The sequence below is a fragment of the Leptonotus elevatus genome, chromosome 21 (genome assembly GCF_054856555.1).
Source record: "Leptonotus elevatus isolate MCC_2025b chromosome 21, RoL_Lele_1.0, whole genome shotgun sequence".
NCBI classification, from domain to species: Eukaryota; Metazoa; Chordata; class Actinopteri; order Syngnathiformes; family Syngnathidae; genus Leptonotus; species Leptonotus elevatus.
Genome location: NC_141259.1, coordinates 13,153,391 through 13,168,242, shown reverse-complemented (window position 1 = coordinate 13,168,242; position 14,852 = coordinate 13,153,391). Strand labels below are relative to the sequence as shown.

At 44.5% G+C, this 14,852-nt stretch overlaps 1 protein-coding gene across 15 annotated transcripts in view; it reads left to right on the top strand.

Moving 5' to 3' along the window:
- scrib (scribble planar cell polarity protein) overlaps positions 1-14,852 on the top strand; it is a 48,133-nt gene that overhangs the window by 29,955 nt on the left and 3,326 nt on the right. For 4 of the 15 annotated variants that reach the window (XM_086065743.1, XM_086065738.1, XM_086065737.1 and 1 more), the window contains 21 exons: positions 83-193; positions 262-438; positions 517-633; positions 1,475-1,687; positions 1,762-1,881; positions 2,507-2,563; positions 2,970-3,026; positions 3,723-3,803; positions 7,340-7,411; positions 7,606-7,659; positions 7,738-7,860; positions 9,047-9,157; positions 9,487-9,537; positions 9,854-10,006; positions 10,311-10,470; positions 10,962-11,160; positions 11,265-11,354; positions 11,442-11,624; positions 13,108-13,265; positions 13,346-13,386; positions 13,702-13,776. In XM_086065743.1, coding sequence (XP_085921869.1) covers positions 83-193; positions 262-438; positions 517-633; positions 1,475-1,687; positions 1,762-1,881; positions 2,507-2,563; positions 2,970-3,026; positions 3,723-3,803; positions 7,340-7,411; positions 7,606-7,659; positions 7,738-7,860; positions 9,047-9,157; positions 9,487-9,537; positions 9,854-10,006; positions 10,311-10,470; positions 10,962-11,160; positions 11,265-11,354; positions 11,442-11,624; positions 13,108-13,265; positions 13,346-13,386; positions 13,702-13,776 — 2,403 coding nt within the window. Of the gene's footprint in view, positions 1-82; positions 194-261; positions 439-516; positions 634-1,474; positions 1,688-1,761; positions 1,882-2,506; positions 2,564-2,969; positions 3,027-3,722; positions 3,804-5,797; positions 6,158-7,339; positions 7,412-7,605; positions 7,660-7,737; positions 7,861-9,046; positions 9,158-9,486; positions 9,538-9,853; positions 10,007-10,310; positions 10,471-10,961; positions 11,161-11,264; positions 11,355-11,441; positions 11,625-11,916; positions 12,043-13,107; positions 13,266-13,345; positions 13,387-13,701; positions 13,777-14,852 lie in introns of all 15 variants that reach the window. The other 11 variants (XM_086065740.1, XM_086065739.1, XM_086065744.1 and 8 more) reach the window with 9 other exon arrangements.

Genomic DNA, 14,852 nt, shown 5'->3' with positions numbered 1-14,852 from the left:
CAAATAGAAACCATTAAGTCCCAGTAGACGTGTACTTTTTAAAAAATATTTTCATCATGATTAAAATGATCTGCCTTGACAGGAAGTGACGCTGGTCAAGTCAGGCGGTCCCCTCGGCCTGAGCATCGTTGGGGGCAGCGACCACGCCAGCCACCCCTTCGGCATCAACGAACCCGGCGTGTTCATCTCAAAGGTAAAAAAAAACATTTTCGTCGCACTTTCCAAAAACATGGAACGTTGAAAACTCCAAATTGTCTGTAGGTGATCGCTAACGGTTTGGCGTGTGAAAGCGGGTTGCGCGTGGGCGACCGCATCCTGGAGGTGAACGCCATCGACCTACGCCACGCGACACACCAGGAGGCCGTGCGGGCTCTGCTGGCCAACAAGCAGGAGATCCAGATGCTGGTGCGCAGAGATCCCTCGCCGCCAGGGATGCAGGTCAGTCTCGCCGTAAACTCGAACAAGTGGAGTGTTGTTGGAGATGCTGATTGTAAGGCTTTTATGTGGCATTTCCAGGAAATTGTGATCCATAAGCAGCCGGGGGAGAAACTGGGGATCAGCATACGCGGAGGAGCTAAAGGTCACGCGGGAAATCCTTTGGACTCGACTGATGAGGGCATCTTCATATCCAAGGTAGCTGTTGATCCATATTGAGATGATCAATAACATTTTAACTACAGCCATACTTTGACTTGCTGGGCTAGCAGTAGCCGCTCGCCTTTCACAAATCCATCTAGCTCCGCCCCTTCATGCTTACGACTCTTCTGGGCTAACAATTTGGGATTCAAATTTGAATCAGAATTTTGTTTTGAATCTTGAATTCAATTTTATGTAGTACCTATATAATTTCATTTTCATTTTACATTTAATTGAAAATTAGAAATTAAAATATTTAGGTTAAAAGTAGAATTTTTTAATATTGATTTGTATTTAATTTTTTTTGCTTTACTTGAAATTTTAAGTAGAATTTTGAATTGGATTATTTGACTTTGTATTCTGAATTGATCTTCTATATTTAGCGAGTTTTAAATCTGGTTTTCAAATTTTAATGTTGATTTGACATTTGGATGTCAAATTTAAATTGTAAACTTCTATTTTGAATTTGACTTTTTGATTACAAATTTGAATCTTACATATGAGTTGAAACTGGAAAAGGGAATTTTGAAATTAGAATTTTTAGAATTTTGAATTCAAAATTTGCATTCTTTTTTTGAATTTTTAATTAGATTTTTGTTGTTGTTTGTTTTAACTTTCAAATTACAATGCTGAATTTGACATTTGGGTGTCTTAAATGTGAATTTAAAATTTTACTTTTTTATATATATATATATATATTTTAGAATTTAAAATTTACATCCCCAAATTTTAATTTGAAATCTTGATTTGGAACTTTTTTATTTGCATTCTGAGTTTGATAAAAATTTTAAGTGAACCATATTATACATATGTCATAATATGTCTCCTTTAAAAAAAGGTGAGCTCAAGCGGCGCGGCCGCCCGGGACAGCCGCCTCCAGGTGGGCATGCGCATCCTGGAGGTGAACAACCACAGCCTGCTGGGCATGACGCACACGGAGGCCGTGCGAGTGCTGCGGGCGGTGGGCGACTCCCTGGTCATGTTGATGTGCGACGGCTTCGACCCTCGCAAGGTGCCCACGGCGGAGGCGAGTCCCAACGAGGAGCCTTACGTTCGTATAAAAGCGTCTACGTTTGCTCTGTGACTGATCAGAACGCACGAGCTCAACCAAATATGTTTCCCCAGGCGTCTCCCGGCATCATCGCCAACCCTTTTGCGTCAGGCATCGTCCGTAAGAACAGTATGGAGAGTATCTCTTCTATAGACAGAGACCTGAGCCCCGAAGAGATGGACATCATGCAAAAGGTACGATCACCATGAAGTCATTAATTGGATATATTTTTATTTTTTTTCACGGGGTTTATTGTTTTGTGGCTTGACAACATGGCTATGAACAGACGGGAATGAGTTTACAAAAGCAATCAGTGTGACCAATTTTGTGATTGGATTATATTTAGCAGCTTTTTGGCACTAGCCGAGCAATTGGATTTGACGGAATTTTGATTGCCAAATCCTAGAACTTGAAATGACAAGAAAAAAGTGGACACCCTTCCGTGACATGTTTTAAAATATGCGCCAGGCCCTAATCACAAGTCACAAGTTGTGTCGGGAAACCAGGAAGTCATTAGCATGCATTGCAAGAGGCGACTTTTACAGTATTTTTTGCCAGTCATCAACATACCGGGAATGGCTTTGGCGCGGCCAAGTGGAGGCCGTGAATCAAATGTTTTTGTTCAGCGTTTTTTTGTGTGCCGGCCACGGCAGCAATTCAGCCTTAACGCCAGTTTTACTGCACGGCGCTCATGCATCACAGCACTCGAAAGCACCAGTGCGCGGCCGTTTATTCAGTCCCGGCACGGAGTGAAGGCGTGTAGAATTGAATGGAGTTTGCGCGCACTTAAAAAGGAGGCCGACTGTCGCTCTTCTCCAGGAGTCTGAGATGGTGAGGGAGACGTCGCAGTGGGAGAAGGAAGAGATGGAGAAAGTGGTGAGTTGATCACAGCGACGACGAGCTCAATGTTTTAGCCTTCTTCTTAAGTAACTGCCTGTTTTTGAAGTACTGAGAAAATTCTCAAATTGAGAAACAGACAACAGAATTAAGAAACAAAATAATTTCGAGAGCTACTGTCGAGCTGTTTGTCAGCAATATCCCACCTCGCATGCGTTTCTGCTCCCAAAGTGAATGAATGATTCTATACTTTTATTTTCTCTGTTTTTCTCTCCCGCTCTGTCCTTTTTGGTCGTGCGTGAAATCCTCCCATCGTTCCATCTGTGCCGTCGCTTATTTCTTGCTTTCGCTGTCATTTCACCTCCCATCAAATGTTGCGTGTGTGTGTGTGTGTGTGTACTTCCTCCTTCCGCACTGTCCTCCCCCCCTCCTTTCTGGGTTGAAGGAGCGTATGCGCTTGGAGCGAGAGGAGGCAACTCGCCTGCTTGAAGAGGAGACCGAGGTGAGACACTCCTGGGTGGTACTTGGAGTTAAGCTCAGAAAAGAGACCCTGGAAATGACAAGATTGTGTAAACGCTGAACCACATTTTGCACGACTAAGATCCATCGTCAAAAGATCCAGTTCATCCCACAAACTATTTTCACACTTCCATTTTCCTCACCAAATTCCTCATTTCCCACAAGAAATAAAACTAGTTCCCAAATGAATGCAGAATGTTTAACTTAGATTGGCTGGACAAGCAGTACGGAAACCCCGCCTACTGCCTGAATGAAGCCAGCTGGGATAGGCTCCAGCATCCCCGCGAGCCTTATGAGGAATAAACGGATGTTTAACTTAGTTGCCTCAAATTCATTAGATTCCTAAAATCCTACTATTTTCCATAAAGAAATTTCCAAAAATGGTCAGCATTCCAAAAATTCCTACTTTTTGATGAAGTCTAGAATTTTGCTGAAAACATTCCCAAGTAAAAAAAATTTAAAGCCACCAATTCCTGACATTTTATGTTTTGAAAATGACCACTTTTCAGTAATTTCCCACAAGAAACAAGATCATTCTGATTAATGGAGAAATTGACCGTTTCACAAACAATTCAAATTGTTCAAGATTCCAAAATGAAAAAAAAGTTTTACATTATACCGGTACTTAAATTTATTTTATTTTTTTTAAATAATTTTTGTGATGTGTTGTACTCCGTAGAACATCGGCACTGGACCTTTAAAACTGGACTACAAAACCCTGGCAGCGTTGCCCACCACCAGCCTCCAGAAGATCAATAGGGTAAGTCACAGACCCGCATACAAATAGCCTTAACCTCCTCAAGGAAGCCCTCGCGTTTACGCCCTATCCTCTTGAACCCACCATTTGCTCTGTACGTAACCCCCGCCCCCACCCCCCGACTGACCTTGGACCTAACATGCCTTGTCCCAAGGACACCCCCCCCCCTTTTGGAGGACGAAGGAGATGACTAAAACAAAGCAGATGGAGTGCTGTTTTAAAAGCCGGCACACGAGGCTTCGCTGTACATGCGTGTGACAAAGAGAGGTGGCAAGATTGGGGGAAGGGGGGGACAGCTGCCCCCTCTTGTGATATTTTAAACCTGCATCTGGCGCTGAAGTGGACGCAGGCCACTTTGGGAGGGCGGAGTGGAGGGCCAGACTGTTGGGGAAGGGTGTTGTCCCGCAAGGGGTTTTCGCTTTGACTTCCAAGAGGATTTACTTTGACTTGGACGTGCAGGACGCTCCGGCCCAACATTCGACAGTAGGTATGAAGATGTCGGTCCGGCGGGTTTGTGTCATTTCATTTAAATCCATTCACTTTGTTTTTATTTTCAAGAAATCATAGTAGTTCATTTAAGATTTTTTTTTTTTGATGTTGTCATGCTGAGGGTTGGGTATTAAGAACCTCACGATTCACAAGGTTGCGGTTCCAATTCGTTATTGATTTGAAAAGCTTTAATGTTGATTTTATTAAAAAGCAACATTTTATTTCGTTTTGATTTGATTTTCAAATTTAGTTAGGATGAATTAGTTTTTAGAGCAGGTTTGTTAATTATTAGTTTTAGATTTTATGCTGTGTATGGAGTATTTGTCGGTGCAAAAAAAAAAAAGTGACAATAAGAATTGTGTAATAAAGTGAACTACAATTCCGAAAAAACTGAATCGAAATATCGAAATAGATACGTGTAAAATCAACCGTGAAAGTTCATGTATGAAATTGAGAAAGAAGAAAATGTTCGCTTTACTTTTACTTTACTTTAGTTTTAATCCGTTTTTTAAACAATTTCTTAAAAATGTAGCATTGGTTAGCTTTAAAAAAAATATATATATATTTTCATTTTATTTTGTAATTTATTATTATTATTATCATTTGTTTATTTATTTAATTGAATATTTTTTTGTTCATTTTCATTCACTAAAATAACCTTGGTAAGAAGTAGAAATACACAACTACCATGATGAAAAAAATTACGATGCGTTATTTAGCCGTTTGTTGGAAAACAATAACATGTAATCACACCCCACCAGGCCCCGCCTCTTAAAGGCCACATGCATGTATACAAACACTACAATATGTACAGTAGTTTCTATACATTTTATTTGCGATTTTTTTTCCCCAAAATATTTTTATAATATACATTTCAACGTGTTTCGGCAAGGTAAAACAAATTAAAATATGTTTTATATGATCTCTCCATAGCACAGATTTTCACCTATAGCAGGTGGGTCTGGAACGTATTCCCCAGTGGTAAACGGGGTTTTACCGTCGTGCTAAATATACATTGTGGCTCCTGCTCGGAGTCAATCACATCTTGGAAGGTGCCGAACTGTCTCGTTGCTCTGATAAATTGGTTATTTAAGGCACTTGACTAAGAGGTCAGTCGGTTTTGTTGCGCGCGTCTTGAATGACGACATCATGAAGTCAACTTTTAATGAGTCAATCGCCGCCGACAGTCAAGAGTTTAACGCGCGTGTGTTATGTTTGTCTTGGGGGAGGTAAAGAATGGACTTTTAAAACAATTTAGTCATTTGAATGTACTTCATTTGTGTCCTTTGGGTGCACGTGATTGAAATGTGGTAAATTGATATCATTTTCAAGGCCACTGAATTTCAAATGAGGTCAATAAAAATAAAAATAAATCAGACAGTGACTTCTAATTTCTCCTCCAAAGCTCCTTTTCTCCGTTTGTTTTGTTTGAAGTCTTCCTATTTCCTGCCTTTCCATTCCTTTCACTGTACGTGTCCTCCATCTGGCTTTCCTTTCTCCCCGTTCAGTTCTCTCCTCCTCTAAGTCCAACCACCCCCATGGAGGCCCCCCTGCAAGCCCAGTACGGCGCCCCGTTAGAGCCTCTGGGCTTCGGCTTAAGCCACCCCACGAACCCCCACGTGGACCGAGCGTCGTCCTCCACTTTATTCTCCTCCAAAGACGACAGCATCGGCTCGACGGCGACTCTGAATTTGTCGGAGGATTGTGAGGAGTCTCTGGTGGACTCTCAGCCCATCTGCTTCACAGAGAACCCCTTTTTAGTGGCCAACCGCAAAGGCAAGGGTCTGCCGCCCGGCCAGCGGATCCTTTCGGGACCACCGGTGGGCTACGGGAAGCAGGGCCAACTTCAGCCTTGGTTGTTCAGCAAGGCAAGACGGCTTTTGCCCCAGTGTGCTGTGGAGCCGGCATGTTGTGTGACAATACAGTGAACCTCTGTTTATTGGCGGGGAGACGTTCCAGAACCCCCAACCCCGAAACAAATGCATTCAAACAGAGCATGCAACAATACTCACAAGATTTGTTGGAGACCTTCTCTGCCTCTTCTTCTTGCCTTTAATTATGCTATCTCTTCCAGTAAAGCTAAACAACGATCACTTAAAAACCTGTGACATAGCCGGGGGGGGGGGGGGGGGTGCGGAACAATGAACCGCAAAGGAGCGGGGGCTTCACTGTATCCACTTTTTGAGCACAAGACCTCCATGGAAGTTCACTTTTGTTTCCCCACTGAAAGATGCACAAAATGTGCCTGGCACGGGGCGGGGCAGCATGCTTTGCATTTGCAACGGACTCGGTCAAGATAGGCTGGAATGTGGCGTGGCGACAGCTGCGGTGGTCAGCGTAAGTTGCCGTGAAGGATTGTTTGAGGCACACGAGACGCCCGCGACAAAAGTTGCATGTCCTTTGCCGGCTTGAATTTCGGTGGATGAGACTAACCGATGAATCGCTTTGTGTCTACTTGTGTTATCGTGTCCTGTCCGAGACCGCGAAAGAAATGGATACATCTCATTGGTGTGCAAATTCCTTCTCACTGTTAGAATGTGGCGACTGGAATTGTTGTAGGAGGAGTCTCAGCTTCCTTTTATTTAGCTAGCATTGGATTTAGACTGCAGGTTCAAGTACCAAAATCACGATTTAAGTTTTTGTTTATCTCTCAATCGCCATGTGCAAGTTACGCGTCATTATTCAAATAATGAAATTACAAAAAAAGCAAGGATCATTTTTCCACACGGACTACGATTATAAATAAGCATAATGGTGACAAACATAGAAAGTAACGTATAGATGTTGGCTCATATAGCGTACTAGTTGCAATATATTGTAATGCCAACCCTACACTCATTCACTTGACGCCCACGTCACTCACCAGACCAGGCTCAGCCTTTTAAAGTCATATATACTCAAAAAGTCACAAATACTACAGTACAAAATGAGGATAAAGGCAACATCCGTTTTAATCTACAAACTTGAATCGACGGAATAATCCACAGCTGCAGCCCTAGATCCAAAAAAATCGTTTATTTCACGCGCTCAAGTGTCTCTTTGTCCCCCAGGCTCCTTCGTCTGATTACAGCAGGACCGAGAGTCCAATCAGAGACGCCTCCTACTCTCCGACCATCCAGCCGGTGAGCGTCGAGCATCTCGCAACTTCATTTGCAGTCACATCATTTTTTTTTCATTTTTTTTTTTTGCAGCTTTGCGTTTGTCCATCAGTTTGACTTTGCCTTTGACTTTGACTTTTTACTTTGTTTATGTACTTGACGTCTGTCAGGGCATCCCACCCCCACCCACACTCACAACTCCTCGTTTCCTTCCATAGGCAAGCATTCATTTCACCTCCACCCCCAACACCAAGGACCACACTTCATCCTCTGTGAGTGTCAATTTTCCGTAGAAAGCGATGCCAATTCTTGCCTGATATCTTACCCCGTTGCCCCTTTTCTGTCCGCAGACACGGCCGGGCGCCATCCTGCCTGTCGGGCGCGTGCGGCCGAGCACCTCCCCGGCCACCCCGGACGGCCTCAGCCCCAGCCCCTTCCAGCATGGCCCCTCTCCCTTCAACTCTCCGACCTCTGTAAGACCCCTCACCTCCACGTAGGGCTGCACTCTCGTGGGGGCCTGCGCATGAAAAGCTGTTTGAGTAGTGATTCCATATCCTTGATATCCAGCGTGCGAGGTCCATGTACTAGTTCGCTCTTCGTCGCCACTAGTGAGATAGTTAAGCACACTAGTAGAGCAAATTTAATATACGAATATTGTTTTTTCCAATTGTGGTATGTGAAAAATCTACTTTTTTTAAATGTATTTATTATTATTATTATTATTTCATTAATAATTCACATTTACATTTTATTTCAATTTATATATACTATAGTACATTTTATTTGGATTATTATTCAAGTACTTATATTTACTTGAATAATAATAAAAAAGTAAACTCCCGTTATTCATGGAAGATAGTGATAGTGAAAATTCGATCCATATTACGATTCATAGGTCACGATTTGATTCAATACCGATTAATCACGATATGAATCTATAATTTGTATTTATTTTACTCAAATTTAGAAAATATTCATCAGTAAACATGTACATGTACATTGTAAAATGTTCTATAAAAATGTATTTATCTGAAACTTATATATACTTATAACTGTAGCTAATTTATAAGCCACAATAACACGCTAGTACAAGTTGACGTGTGGCCGACTAATATGGGCGCTGGCCCTTTGTGGAAATAGCATTAAATCGTTAAAACTCACCTTTTGGCAATTCCCCACAATAATCGGGAATATGAATGCATGGAGCCTAAGATGGATATGAGGGATATCCTAGAAACGCTCAAATGACTTTCCATTCCTACACCTCTCTTTGAATGGAGGCGCAGGTCTTGTAAAGATGCAAAAAAATATATATTTATACTTTTGACACAAACCAAAGAAAAGGGGAAGACTTGATTCCGTATATGCCTTAATTCTTCTGATTTCTTATGTATGTCCAAAGTCTTCCTGTTTTGAGCTTTGCAAGCCCTACTGTCTTGTCTTTTCTCTGGTGTACCCCCCACGCCCCCCCACCCCACCCCACCGCCCCTCCGTCCTTCACACGCACAACCAGCCGCCATATTCTTCACCCGTCCACTCACACAGTCGACTTGGATAGTTTTTTCATCGTCTACCCTCTCGTTTGTCTGTCATCCCCGCCTCCTCTTCCTCTTTTTCCCCTCGGCTCCTTCACCATACCCCCCCCAAACCTCCCTGCAGCCTCGCGCCCCCTCCCCCACCTCGCACGACGAGTTGCCCATGAACGCCAAGCAGGCGTACAAGGCGTTTGCCGCCGTGCCTCGCTCGCTGGCGGCGCTGGACTTGGAGCAGGTAGGCCGAATCCCGGGTGTCGGTGCCGCGTCGCCATGACAACGCATGCCGCGCCCCCCCACCCGAAGGCGCCTGTGACGTGCTGTGACGTGTGGAATGCGATCATCAGTTTTTTCGTACTTGCGGTGTCGTCGTGCTGGTGTCGTCGTGCTGGTGTCGTCGTGGTGGTGTCGGATCATCTCATCCATTATGTCGACTTGTGTTGCATGTTCACTAATTACCCATTTGAATTGATACATATTCCATTTTTTTTTTGTAGTGTCCTGCTCCATATCAGTCTTTGTTCTCCATCCTCTTTTTGTTTAATCATTTCTTCCTCTGTCCACTAGGAATTGCATGGTGTGAGGAACAATTTCCATCCCAAGCAGCCTTCTCCAGAGGTGAGTCGCTTCATGATATTAGCATGTCAAATCCTTCTCCTAATCAAGTGTGTCTACAGACACTTTTGCAGGGAAAAGATTCCTCGCCACTTACAGCCAATCAGATCACGGGAATACCTCAATGCTATTTCTTGTCTATTTAAAGAAAACATTCTGCATTTTATAGAGCACATTTTTCCCGCAAGTGATTAATTAATCCCCCTAAAAAAAACGGGGGGTTGCAGTTGCCTATAGATGCCACAAGGTGGCGGCAAAGCACTACTTATGCCTTTGACTCCATCCAACCGCCTGGTGACAACCCGTGTGGCCCTTTCAGCCCGAGTCGAACGACGAAGTGTTTGACGACGGCACGGGCGGTCACGAGGGGGTCGGCAGAGCTGCGGCCCGATCCGCCCTCTCGCCTGACAGTTGGGAGTATACCAATATGGCCGCCGTGCCTCGCCTCTCCAGGCCGTCCCTGGACGCGCAGGTAGCTGCCGCCGACGCTGACGACGCCAACAGCCCGTTGGTGTGCTTGGTGGCGGGTTCCAGGCTGCATTGACACTCTTTTTTTAATTCTGTCTTCAATCTCTACGATACAAATTATGCTACAGTAATGCCCCAACGTATTACATGACTTACTCCCACCTGTGACAACCGGTGCTGGGTTCTTATCGCGTTTGCTTCCTTGTGTGCTTCACTTTTCAAATCCTGCCCATATCAAGGTTTCGGACTTGTCGTCCTATGTGAAAACTTTGAGCTCTGATAATAAATCACGCTCGCCTACCCTGCAGAGTCCATCGCCCAGCGGCAAGGACAGCCCCGAGCAGCGCTCCTTCCGGGACCGGCAGAAGTACTTTGAGATCGACGTGAAGCAGCAGACGCCCGACAAGCCCAGGCCTCGTGTCTCGCTGGTCGGCGAGGACGACCTCAAGAAGATGAGGGAGGAGGAAGGTTGGTTGTTGTTGTTGTTGTTATTGTCAACCACTAGATGGCAGTAACAAACTTTGAGGCTAAATATGAAAGAAGAGGAAGGAAAACAGGAAGTATTTCAAGCTCAACATAGTTTTTGCTGACGAGTATTTACTGTGAAATTCTTTTCGATCCTGCTTTTTTGGCCTACGGAAAGCAGCGGCCGTAGAGAATGATTATTGATGTATATTGTGAGATCTTGAGTTTGTTACTATCTTTGGAAATTGTTTACTGTAATCACGTACATCTGTTAGACTGTACCAATAATTTTGGCGTATCCGTTGCCAGGCGATTGTATGTGTTAAAAAGTTTGCATTGCTCTAAAAGTTTGTTTGTTAAATGCTATAGAAAAAACATCCCTAGGGAGAATTTAAATATTGTATTTTTATATCGCGGATTTCATTTATTGCGGGGGTGGTCTATGGTCTGTATACCGTTTCTAACCTGCGTTTTGTTTATTTGTTTGGACGCAGAGCGTAAATTTGAGCAGCGAGCACGGGAGTACCTGCTGGACGAGGAGGACGAGGACGAGGAGGAGGACCTGGCCAAGCACGTGGCACAGATGAAGGTGACGGGCAAGGTGCTGCTGGACGGAGTGGAGTACGACGTGGAGCCCGTGTCCACGCCGGCGAAGCCGTGCGCCACGCCGCCCAGCTACGGCGGGAGTTCACGGTAGGGACGCGTTCCTTTTCAAGGCGACGTTATCTTTTTTTTACGACATTGTGGGAATGTTTGATTCTGTCTCTTACTCATGTCAATGTCATCCTCCCCTTTAGGCCTTCGTCAGTGGACAGTAAAGGAGACCCGGCGAGGAATTCGTTGGACGACAGCTTCAGACTGGAACAGCGGCCCAATTCCATGACTGGGTACGAAAAACACTCCATTCCAAATGTGCCATTTTGCCACCAAAGTGCTCATCTCATGTGCTTCCTGCCCTCTCCACCCGCCCCCAGTTTGATCCCCGCGTACGGCGCCGACTCCGCAGCTCCTATTCGCACCGCCAAAGCCGAGCGCCGGCACCAGGAGAGGCTCCGCATGCAGAGTCCCGAGTTGGCCGTAGCGCTGGACAAGGACCTCTCCCCCGCCGAGAAGCGAGCCCTCGAGGCCGAGAAGAGAGCCATGTGGAGAGCGGCACGGTAAATGCTCCTCGGGATACCGTTCGAGACCCCCCCCCCCCCCACCCCACCCCGTTTGTATTTGTTTTGTTTTCTTTTTCCTGTGGCTGTGCCTTGAGATACAACCTCAACTTGTTCTGTGACCTCACTTGTCACATCACATATGTACATATCTCAAGGCAAGGTTTTTCACTATTTGCGGCAGTTTTCCTTTTTTCCCCCCACTTTCCTCTCTCTCTCTGTGTGTCTTCCTCTGTCCTGGTGATCTTTTTCTTCCTCCCACTTCCTCTCTCGGTCATACTGGGTTGCGCAGGCCTTTCGGCTTGGAGGACGATGTTAGGCAGTATGAGCAGGACCTGGCTAAGAGGCTGTACCAGGCTCGAGTGAGGGCCACGGCCCCGGCCTTCGATGCTTCCTCCCCTGCCGCCTCCCAGCTCAGGTCTGCTCCGCGGGTCCCCGCAGCCACCGGGGGGGGGGACACTAGCACGGCATCGTGGAGTGGGAGGGGCTTTGGGTCCGAAAGGTTCCTTTTGTTGCTGTTGTCTTGCTCCTTGCACGTCTTTTTTTCTTTTTTTCTTCCATGCATTGCTGTTGTATTTGTACTAATGCACACTTGTCTGCAGCAAGTTTGTGTGTGAAGGGTCAGCCTACCGGCAGAGTAGGAAATCCTTTTTCCTGGAATGCCTCCTTTTTGTGTTTGCGATGACGGCAAAGTTTGGACTGTAAGCTGCATCTTTTTGCCCCAGCTCAGAAAAAGATGTGGCGAGATTTTGGCATTCTTAGCTTGTCTTTAACGCAGCTAAGTAGCCTTTACTGCCGATGGATTTTTTTTAATGCTCCATGTGCTCCATTCCAACTGTTTTAAAATCAAATTCCACCGAAGCATTCGGGTCTGTATTGAGTGTGGTGACGTATTATTTTTGTCCTCCATATTTGGTGAATGGCGACCACTGACACTGGCAGTTTTTATTATTGCTCTTATATCGAATCTGAACATTTATAGATCATAAATGTTCATTTAAAGTACTTTGAACACACTGCAAATCCGCTAGCTTAATGCTAGCATACAATGGGGAACGCCATTCACAGGCTAATGGAAATTAGCATTGCTATATTGTGGTCATTTTAATGCCTCAGTAACACATTCAAATAGGATGGGATATAAAACCGTACAATCGGGGAAATATTCTCTCGTCAGTGTGGAAACGATTACAACTGCCGAAGTTTCGCTTCGATGTTTTGATTGATGATGCTATTGCTGCCATTTTAAACCGTATCATAATTCATAATTTGGGTCGCTCAGAAGTTAAGGTACCTGTGTGTGCAGATTATGTGCACATACCAAAATTTACAGCACCTTTATCACAGCAAACCAGGACAAGGAGCACCCAGATTTGAAATGATTGACACCCACCCAAAGGTGTGTGTGTGCGTGCGTGTGCCTGGTTTCGTCCCGCCTTCCAGCCTCGCCCGCTTGTCTCATGTGTGTTTTTCCCCGTGGCAGGATGAAGTCTCTGGAACAGGACGCGCTCAAAGCTCAGATGGTCATCGCCAAGTCCCGGGACGGGAAGAAACGAAGCACCCTGGACCAACTGGCCGAGTCGCCTTCCCCGGCGCCCACGCCCTCGCCGGCGCCTACGCCCTCGCCCACCCCGATGGAAGGTAGGAAACTGTTTTAGTACCAAAGTGATTATTAGTATTTTTTTGACGGCATCTTGTCTTTCACTTTTGTTTTTTCCCAGAGCTTATCAGTCCTCGAGGACTAACCTCCCCCGGCAGACTGGTAAGTCATTAAAGTCAGCAACCACGGCCGAATCTAGATGCAATTACCCCCCCCCCCCCCCAAAAAGTGCTTTATGATGGAGGTGATCTCATTTCACCAAGAATCTTCAAGCTATTTATTCATTGGCAATAATCCGCCATCTGAGAATCCACACGTGTTTCCCTCCCTTCCACTCCATCACACGCTTTCACCGCCGCCGGTTCGAACCCCCCCCCCCCCACACACACACAAATTTCCCTCCTCTCCACCATCCATCCCTCTTCACTGTATCCATCCTTCCTCTTCCTCCCCCATCCTGTCTTGCCATCCTTCTAGTCCCTGTCGTCAAAGAGGTTTGACTACCGCCAGTTTGCCGCCATTCCCTCTTCCAAACCGGTATACGACATCCAGGTATCGGCCGCATGCTGAGCCTCAGATCCTCCATGCCGCGCGCTCCCCAACCTCTTCGACCTTGCCTGCATGTAGTGTCTCGGAATTAATCCAAGAGGCAACAATAAACGAAGCAGGCCTGAGTCTTGCTTCCACTCCCTTCTGCCCATCTGTCGCTCACAAAGCATCTTCAGCATTCACTAACCAGTCAGTCAGTTGATGGATCCCCGGAAACTTCATTTGTTCTCATTTGCATTTCGCTGAGGAGTAATAACTTGGCTGTCGTGGGTTTCTACTGGGGTGGGATGGGGACGGGGCGGGGGGCAATTATTTAAGTGATGCTCTTGTTGGGGGTGAAAACAAAAAGCAAAAGTTGCTTGTCTGTCTGCTTTTGGTTTATTCACACGATGTGGTTGCTTTTGTTTTTTTAAATGGTATTGCAAAAGTCATGTTTCCACCAAGCTGTACAATTTGGTCCGCTTCGCCGTGGTGTGGTGGTATGCTGTGGGGACTTAATGTACATTTTGGCTACAAAACGAATTTTTTTTAGATAAGAATAAATGAAAGTTGAGTAAGAAATTTTTAGAAAATTATAGAAAAACTGAAAAAAGTTCCAAAATTCTGATTATGTGCAATTAGTTAAACATTACAAGTTGGGGGGTTATTTTTATTTATTGCAAAAATTATTTGTTGAAAATTCACATTAAATATTGCATTTATTTATTTATTTATTTTTAAATGCTTCAATTCAAAAATGCAATTGTGTGTGTGTGTGGGGGGGGGGGGGATCAGGATAAATCTTCATGTTGGAAAAAATAAATACAATATATAGTATTGTCTGTGTGTGTGTATATATATATATATATATATATATATATATGTATATATATATATATATATATATATATATGTATATATATGTTGTTGTTTATTATTATGCAAATTGTGTATTATGATGGGGGGGGAGACAAACGAATGGAAAGGAACATAAGAAATAAAAAACTAATTAAAAAAATTTTTAAGTTACAAAAATCTAAAGATGTATTGTTGATTAAATAAATTTTGATAGTTTATATATTTAGATAAAAGTAAAAAAA